General features: G+C 46.6%; 1 protein-coding gene across 1 annotated transcript; it reads right to left on the bottom strand.

The window, feature by feature from the left end:
* Nucleotides 1–450: 450 nt before the first annotated feature.
* LOC134988310 (gastrula zinc finger protein XlCGF17.1-like) lies at nt 451–8,012 on the bottom strand. The gene is made up of 4 exons (XM_063950539.1): nt 7,920–8,012; nt 1,615–1,770; nt 1,397–1,518; nt 451–592 (listed from the first exon to the last, which is right to left on the bottom strand). The coding sequence occupies exons 1-4, from the start codon at nt 8,010–8,012 to the stop codon at nt 451–453; spliced, it is 513 nt and encodes a 170-aa protein (XP_063806609.1).
* Nucleotides 8,013–9,908: the final 1,896 nt, after the last annotated feature.

Below are 9,908 nucleotides of genomic sequence, written 5' to 3'. Positions count from 1 at the left end.
AATTATAGCGGACAAGCCGCAACACACGGCTGCGCCGCGACTCACGAACACCACCAGATGTTAAAGGTGCTCGGTCAGACTCCAGGAATAGATGGTAACTTCCGAGTACAGGATCACTGATAACAGGAACAAACGGATAGACCGGGACTGGGAACTTTCTCTGCAGCAGACACAGGCAAACAGGAAGCTATCACCGGCGTCTGAGAGAAGTCCTGGGAGTGCTTATATTTGAGAGCCCTCCAATCCTGATCCAGACAGGGTAATTACATGATGATGCCGTGCAGCTGCATGCTGCATGGCCAGAACACACAAGCACTGATTAATTAAGACCCAGCAACAGGGAATGCAGTCCGACCGTGGCGTTCCTGTTGCTAGGGTCTGAGCGGCTCTGTGCGCCCGGCGTCTCTGGTTGCTAGGCGCCGGGCCGCACGGCTGCGCGGACCCCGGCGCCTAACAAAAACATTTCTCACACTCAGAACATTGAAATGGCTTCTCACCTGTGTGATTTCTGTGATGTATAACGAGAGCTGAGTTGTCTGCAAAACATTTCCCACACTCAGAACATGGAAATGGCTTCTCACCTGTGTGACTTCTGTGATGTATAACAAGATATGATTTCTGTGTAAAACATTTCCCACACTCAGAGCAAAAATATGGCTTCTCACCTGTGTGACTTTGCTGATGTCTAACAAGATCTGATTTGTGTGCAAAACATTTCCCACACTCAGGACATGGAAATGGCCTCTCACCTGTGTGACTTCGCTGATGTCTAACAAGTTCTGATTTCTGGGCAAAACATTTCCCACACTCAGAGCAAGAAAATGGCTTCTCACCTGTGTGACTTCGCTGATGTCTAACAAGGTCTGATTTCCGGGCAAAACATTTCCCACACTCAGAGCAAGAAAATGCCTTCTCACCTGTGTGACTTTTGTTATGACTAACCAGATCTGATTTGTGTGTAAAACATTTCCCACACTTATGACATGGAAATGGCTTCTCAGCTGTGTGACTTCTGTTATGACTAACAAGATCTGATTTGTGTGCAAAACATTTCCCACACTCAAGACATGGAAATGGTTTCTCACCTGTGTGACTTCTCTGATGTGCAACAAGAACTGATTTCTGTACAAAACATTTTCCACAGTCAGAACATGGAAATGGCCTCTCACCTGTGTGAATTCTTTGATGTCTAGCAAGTTGTGATTTCTGTGCAAAATATTTCCCACACTCAGAACATGGAAATGGTGATGTACCTGTGTGACTTCTCTTATGTGCATCAAGAGTTGATTTGTATGTAAAACATTTCCCACACTCAGAACAGGAATATGGTTTCTCACCTGTATGTATTCTCTTATGTATTACAAGAAGTGATTTGTATGTAAAACATTTCCCACACTCAGAACATGGAAATGGAGTCTCACCTGTGTGACTTCGCTGATGTTTAACAAGTTGGGATTTCCGGGTGAAACATTTCCCGCACTCAGAACATGGAAATGGCTTTTCACCAGTGTGATTTCGCTGATGTGTAACAAGATGTGATTTCAGTGTAAAACATTTCCCACACTCAGAACATGGTAATAGGTTCTCACCTGTGTGACGTCTCTGATGTGTAACAAGATGTGATTTCTCTGTAAAACATTTCCCACACTCAGAACATGGAAATGGCTTCTGACCTTTGTGTCTGCACTGATGTGAAACAAGTTGTGATTTGCAGGTAAAACATTTCCCACAGTCAGAACATATCAGTGGCCTCTCACCTGCCTTAGCTGCCTGATGGGTAATAAGCTTTGTGTTCTGTGTAAAACATGTGGTATCTATAGAACAGGGAAACTCTGTATTTACTGTCAGAGCTGTAACAGATGCACCAATATCAGAGTGATCAGGAGAACATTTCCCAGGATCAGAGGGACCAGCTGATAGAGCTGGATGTATAATTGAGGTAATGGGGTTATCTCCTGGAGAATCCTGTCTACTGTCATAATCTTTTATTTCACAATCCGGGGATAACATTAGATGTCCTTCTGAGATATTCCTGCTTGTGTGTCCATCTGCTGGAAATAAAACACATTATGGAAATGTGACATTTTCTGTAACAATATTAATCTTGTAAACAATAGGAGAAAATTACATTCTGGGACACTTAATAGTAAATGTGTGTATTAAAACACAACATTTAATGAAGGCTTTATAATAATGTCTCCTAACGTTACTCCTGGAAGCATTGGTAAGGTAGCATTCCTTTATGTGTGTGCTCATACGCTGGTAAACCTGTACATGTGTTACTCACCCTTATATAAGGTATATTGCTACAGCAGAGTAGGTGTGGAACAAGGTATTTTACATGCAATACACCATATAATACACTGCAATCATCATCTGCTAGGTTATAATCCATTGTTACACCCCCATCATCAGTGTCTTACTGTACCTCTACTCTCAATAGTAATAAGGATGATGTGTGTACAGTAAGTATGATACAGAGAATTTCATATCAGAATCTATACAGCTGCCGCCATACTTCTGCTTCTCATACGTGTGCTACTGGCAGCAGTGAACATCTGAGTGAGAGTGCAGGGAAGACAGCAGAGTCTGATGAGAAAGAGATTGGATCTGCCTTTGCAGGGATGTACCACACCTGTCACCCCTGTTATTATATAAAATAATAAATAAGAGGGGCGTGGACTATCCAGACGTGCTTTCTGGAGCTCTCCTCACTAAGTGGTTTCTTATCTACCCTACCTAATAGCTCTCAGCCGCCGCTGGGACCAAGACCCAATCTATCAAGTCCCCCACTCCTCCTGCCCTAAAGCCGCTCACTCGGCTCAGTCTGGGCATCGTTCACTGCTGCAGCCTAGTGACGCAGCTGAAGCCACGGGCTGTATTCTGGGGCTACGTGTGCCCAGTCTTTCCTGCACGCTCCGGAGACCTGACTTGGAGGCGCTTTTGCCTCAGGTGGGAGCACTTGCTCTTCTGCTACTGCTGGGGACAGAACGGGCTGCGCACAGTCACCGGAGCCCGGCAGTGTATTGGAAAGTGAGGTGATGATCAAGCACTCTTGCTCTTTCTCCAAATTCCACTAGCCGATCTGCTAAGATATCCGTGTCGAACCCCCTACCCCGGAGACGTTGGACCTCTGACCCTGCTAGGTATGAAACATAGCTGCTGCTAGGAGAGAGGGTGGGGCTTGTGGGGCTCACCGGTTCTGTACGAATGTCCACTGGTAGGCCACCATCTTCAATGCCAACGCCCTTAGCACTCTACCTCCGCCCAGAGGGACATCTCCAAGCTCACAAGTGCCGCCCTCATGATGCTTCTGGATGCGTTGAAAGGGATATCCACACCCTTCTCCTGATACACGATCTACAGATCGTCCTTAGACATTCCGCTGAAATCCACCATCTTGTGCTTTCTCCTGCGCTGCAGTTACTCCTATATTAACTTGGCTTCTCCAATCAGGTGACCGAAAAGCCACCTAGGATTATCCCACCGCTATGCTAGCAATTTCTGTGACCGGATGGTTCTCTATGAAAGCCCTCGCCCTGCATCGCGTCCCGCCCCAGTCACAGAATGGATGTTTAGGTCACAGAGGATCTGGCCAATTAGGGGATTCCCACTTACTGTCAGTAACCGCCTACTACTGACACCACCCACTGCGCAGTGGGCGGGTAATACACTGTTACCACTAGACTCCTTGTTGCCAGGGAGTCTGGAACCATGGTACTGCTCTGTATGCATCGACACGCTAACCACACCTGTGTGGTGTTGACGAATCACTAGTGGCTGGTCTAGGACTCTGCACGGTAGCTGGCGGGAGGCGGAGCTTGGAGACGCTGAGTGCACCCTGGACAGCCAGAAAACAGAACTATGTTCGGCATAGCTCTGCAGATCACAAGATGAAGCGGTCGTCTTGAGGCAGATGTTTATTCACCCAGTCTTAAAAAAGACTTCCCTATTGCTAGGGGCAACAAGAATACAGCAAGATGTTTACAGCAGAGTGAAAATTGTATAATACCTCTGGATGCTCATAGGCCTCCTCTTTTTATCTTACTCTAATATACATACCACAGGGGGTAAGTCCACCATGCTATTCTCAACCATTGTTTATCCATGTGATGTGCATGCCTTGGCCACATGCACAGCTACCATTGTCCTCTATGGACGGTGGGGAGTAGTCACTCTCCTTTGACCGTCCCATCCTGGAGGGTTAGTATCCGCCCTGGTGACGCTCAGTCTAGGCTGGGGGAAGTTTTCCCATCTAAACTACTTCCAGGAATCTGCCCAGGTACCCAGCTCACCATCTCCAGCCTAAAATTGGGCTCCAGAGATGGGCAGCCTAGATCCCCGGTCAGGGTTTCCTGCCCACCGAGGGTGATCGCTATGGAGCTCCAGAAAACCACTCAGCTTGTTTTAAAGCTGAGCTGCTCCTCTCTCTCCCCATGATACTTCCATGTGGGAGGCTAGAGAGGAAAGCATTCCATTTTGGGGGGAAAGTACTGGGGGAATCCAACAGCCTACACCAGGCATGTCCAAACTGCTGCCCTCCAGCTGCTGTGAAACTACATATCCCAGCATGCCCTGACAGTTTTGCTGTCAAAGAATTCTAAAGCTGTGTCAGGGCATGCTGGGATGTGTAGTTTCTCAACAGCTGGAGGGCAGCAGTTTGGACATGCCTGGCCTACACAGTTATGGATTCCCCCCTCCTGGAACACACAACCAAGTGCATTTCACTTTAAATACAATTCAAATACACTATACACATTGTTGCTTAAATATACACTGAGCCTGTGCCCTACACAGGCTCCACATACCCAGTCACTGCAGTGCCTCACCATACTAACTATATATATATATATATATATATATATATATATAGCGCATCACATGTCCATCCCGCAGCAAAGTCACTAGTATAGACAGGACCAGCACACTGTAGTCTAGTCAAAATGCAGTATTTACTCCATATGTGTGAATAAAGATACGTGGCTCAGCATATACTCATCGTTAGCAAGCACAGGGAAACACAATAGACCTCCCGAACAGCCGTTTTCGGACTTAATCCATCATCAGGGGAACAGTCATCAAAAGTGCCATAGTGCCTTGTGCAAAAAATGCCTGTATAAAGTGCCAAAACCAAGCTCACTTGTGTGCTCTATTTAAGCACACCTAATGGCGCTCTTACCTGCCGCACCTGTGATCTCCACCACCGCCCCCCCCCTCCCCCCGATGATCATATCCACCACCCTGCCTGTCTGGTTCCCCCGCCGTTGGAACGCAGTGGTGCAATGTGAATTGGTACTATGATGTGGCCACGCCCCTTCTCCACAAAGCGATGCCCCTACATTTTTGATGGGCGCACACTGACTTTGCTTTACAATATGGGAGGGGGAGCACCAACTCACTTTCTGCCAAAATATCTAGTTCCATCTCTGGTGCAGTGTCCGGTATAGCTACACAGCCCAGCAGCACTGTCACCCCCTCCCTCCCCCTTGCAGCACTGTCACCCCCACCCTCTCCCTTGCAGCACTGTCACCCCCCCCCCTCCCTCCCCCTTGCAGCACTTTTGTAGTGTCCAAATCAAGTCTGAGTTTTTATATTTAAATCATTAATAAGAACCTTAATTCCGATGGAACCCAGAAAAGGACAGGTAGGACACCAATTTTGAAAAAAGTGAGGGGTCCCTGGGACCCACTTTTTTTTGGGATCATCGCGATCACTCGCTGGAGTGCTGAGGTGCCGGGAGCATAGCTCCCAGACCCCAGCGCCCTACGATCCCCCGTATAACAACGCGCTCCTCCACTCAGACGCCACCCAGCCGTTATCGGCGTTGTTGGCGTCTCAGTTACCACAGCAACAGGCGCTGCCCTTCAGACGTCACTGAGCCGCGACCGGAAGTCCGGCGGCTCCGTCCACACACCTGCACTGCGTTGAACTTCACGGGGATATAAGGTAAGCTATTGCACTCACTCACTGTTATACACCTTGACAAAGGGGCATGTAAGCCCCGAAACGTTGGCTACCTGTAACCTTTTTTGAATACAATTTTCAATACTTCACGAAAATCCTCGAGTGTCGCTGTTTCTTCCGGATTTCTATATATATATATATATATATATATATATATATATATATATATATATAGGATGGTGATGAAGGCGGCACTCAAGCAGGCATAAACAGCGGTAAAGTATATGTCAGTTTATTCCAACATGTTTCGGGGTAAAGTCCCCCGTCCTCAGGGTCATCATAACAAAACTGAACAAAACACCATACATATATACCCCCCATTGCAATTACCATTAGGGCTCAAATCCTACTCACCTGTCACACGCCGCTCTGACCCGCCGGCCGCTCAGCAGCACTTCCTGGTTGCTCAGCAGTGACGTCATTGGGACGCGCCCCCGTCCTGTAACCATGGGGACCGCCGGGCACGATCTCTGTACACTGGTGATGCGGCTGGGAACTCCACGCTGCCGGCCCGTGACGCTGTCAGGCAACAATGATACAGGGAGGTGTCTAGGCAACAACAGAAACAAAACAAACAAAACAACGTTAACACATATAGTGCTATACCACAACCAAAAAAAAAATTATTATCCCACCCCCACCTGTCAGAGGTTAAATAGCGCATCAATAACATTGCTGTATACTTGAAAAGAGCAAAATTGCAGAATAACCAGAGAATAGAAACATAATCTCCAACAGAGCTCATAGCTACGTTACTGATCAATCTAAAGGATTGCCATATGGTTACTATATAACATTATAGTGCCTCACATAAAGCAGTTTAATCCCAGATTTTCATTGAGGCCACGCGGTGATAGCGTATCTAGTTTAAAAATCCACCTAGATTCTCTTTGTAGTAGGATTCTATCACGGTCACCCCCTCTGAGGTTTCTGGGAACATGGTCAATCAACATTGCCCTAATACTAGGTATCCCATGTTTGTGCAGCAGACAATGTCGTGCAAACGGTTGGTCACTATTGCCCTTTTCAAAAGCTTTTTTTATAGCACTTCTATGTAGTGCCATTCGCTCACGAAACTGGCGAATGGTTTTACCTACATAGGCTAAGCCACATGGGCATATTAATAGATACACTACATGTGTGGATGTGCAAGTTAGGCGATGGCGAATAGGCAGCTTCTTGCCAGTATGGGGATGGTTAAAGGTACTACCTGTCATAAGGGTGTTACATGTGGCACACCCCAAACATCTGAAACACCCTAGTTTAGTTCTCAGGAAATGTGTTTCCTGTATACCTGTCATTTTAGAGACATCCAGTTTGACTATGTGATCCCCTATATTACGTCCTCTGGTATGACTAGGTAAAAGTGACGTGTTAGCCAAAGATGATAATGACCCCTCAGTCTGAATAATAGGCCACAATGACTTAGCCCTACGTACCCTCCTAGTACTGGCTACTGTATATCTGTTAACCCAAGGAAGTTTGGGGCCACGATTAGAGTGGCTACGGCTCGAGGGACTAAGGGCCTCTGCTCTAGGGATACTAAGGGCCTTTGACCTAGCCTGTTGTAAAATACCATGCGGGTAACCCCGTTCAATAAATTTAGCCTGCATGGCATCCATGGCTAACTCAGTTTCTTGGGGGTCTGACGTGATGCGTCTTACACGCATAAATTGTGAAAATGGTAAACCCTTACGCAATGGGGCCGGGTGAAAACTAGAATGCTCTAACAACATATTCCTGTCAGTTTTCTTGACATACATGGAGGTAGACAACTGTCCCTCCTTGACAGTGATCAATACATCAAGGTAGTTAATGACACAACCGTCTATTGTATACGTAAACTGCACAGGGTGTTTAGTGGCATTATGGTCCTCCCACAGGGCAATCAGATCTTCTCGAGTCCCCAGCCATATAACCAGAAGGTCATCTATATATCTTCTATAGTATAGTACTTGAGACATAATGGCAGGATCAAGGTAAAACATACGTTTCTCCAGCTGGTACATGAAAGCGTTCGCGTACGACGGGGCCACAGCGGACCCCATCGCACACCCCGCTAATTGGAGCAAAAAACGGCCATTAAAGACAAAGTAATTACGGGTAAGTACCTTTTCTAATAGATTTAGAAAAAACGAAATCTCTGGCCCTTGGTAGGAATCATTATCCTCAAGTAAACTCCTAACCGCTTCGATACCTGCTTCATGAGGGATACACGTATACAAGCTGGTAACGTCAGAACTGCATAATGACGTACCCTCAGGTATATTCCCCAGAAGTTGAAGCTCACGTAGTAAGGACGTAGTGTCCTGAAGGTAAGAAGGAAGGGATTGAATGCATGGATTTAAGTATGCGTCAAGGTACACCGACACTGGATGATAGAGCGACCCCCTGGCAGACACAATGGGCCTGCCTAAAGGAATAGGATAACAGCGCTAACACAACCGATACTGAATATGCAAATTTATTAATTTAAAATAAACTGATAATCTAAAATTACATATAAAATGATAATAATTGCTCATAGACCAATTAATGGATGTAAACTGCATGCATCAATAAATGACCTTATTTGAACAGTCTATGGTCCGTAGACGTGGTGACTGATATTATGCCAGGTTTAATGATCAATTACCCATCAAGTGTTCCAATATATGGATCCTGATCCAGGTCTTTATTTGTGGAATGGATTCTGGTTCACAGTTCTTTCAGATTGACACTCTCATGTCCAATTCGCTGTGTTCCTTGAAGAATGAATCCGGTAGAATGTGTTTAAAAGACCAAAAGCTGGGATCGGGGTCCTGGTTCACCAATTGCATACAGATGGTAATGTCCTGGATTTAGGTCCGATGAAACTCAATTTGATGACATCCAATGGTCAAGAACAATGGGCCTGCCTGGAGGGTCAACCAGTGTCTTGTGGACCTTGGGCACAGTATAAAATAATGGGGCCTTGGGGTGCTCAATGGTAAGAGCTCGAACCACTTCACTGGAGATGGTACCGGCTATGCTAGCCTGATGTAAAATAGAGTCAAGCTCTGTTTTATAATCTTTGGTGGGGTCCCTAGTGAGTTTTCTATAGACCTTACTGTCATTCAGCTGCCGATCACATTCTCTGACATAATCTTCAAAATTCAGCACAACGATAGCCCCGCCCTTATCCGCCTTACGTATAATAATGTCGGTGCGGGCCGACAAAGCTTTTAAAGTGACCAGTTCGGTTTTAGGTAAATTGGGATAAACCCCATTCGACGAGGGAGTAAGTTCCTCTGCTTCAAGCATACGTAAGAATGTCCGTATAGAAGGATTAAGGCTTGGGGGGTCAAAGTGAGACCGAGGGGCTATTCGTCGCAACTGGGCTGGAACCTCTGGATGCAAATTGTCTACTGTATGGGTGTTAAAATATTCTTGTCGCCTAAGAGATCGTCCCAGACGGTGTACTTCAACTTTCCATTCCAGGGGATCCGCTGGAACTGTGGGGACAAAGGAGAGGCCCTTCGCTAACAGTCGATATTCTTGATCAGAAAGAGGGACTGAAGACAGGTTAAACACCAGCTCTTTTAAACTCTGGGTGGTTTTGGTGCGGGCAATTCTTTGATTCTGCCGCGACCTCCGCGTCCTCTCCCTCTTCTTGCGTGGGGGGTGCGGTTGGATAGAGTCCGCACACCCGATGGGCCTTGGCCTAAAGGGAAATTGCCATCTGATTGAGATAAGGACCCAGAGGCTCCTTCTGAGTCGCTGGCTGAGGTACTAGCCCCAAGTTGTTGTTCACGCCTCCTCCGGGGGTTAGACCGCCACTGTTGTTGGTCCCTGGTCGTCCTGGACCCACCCAGCCAAGGGTATACCTCACGTTGCTGATAATCCCTTTGAACAGTGGCTAGTTTCTCTTTCTTGAATCGCACTAGCTCCTGGCGGTATTGCTCTATTTGTGTAGTGAGCTTGGT

Source organism: Pseudophryne corroboree, unplaced genomic scaffold (genome assembly GCF_028390025.1).
Source record: "Pseudophryne corroboree isolate aPseCor3 unplaced genomic scaffold, aPseCor3.hap2 scaffold_1042, whole genome shotgun sequence".
Classification (NCBI taxonomy): domain Eukaryota; kingdom Metazoa; phylum Chordata; class Amphibia; order Anura; family Myobatrachidae; genus Pseudophryne; species Pseudophryne corroboree.
The sequence above is the reverse complement of the archived record's forward strand: the minus strand, read 5'-3'. Positions and strand labels throughout refer to the sequence as shown.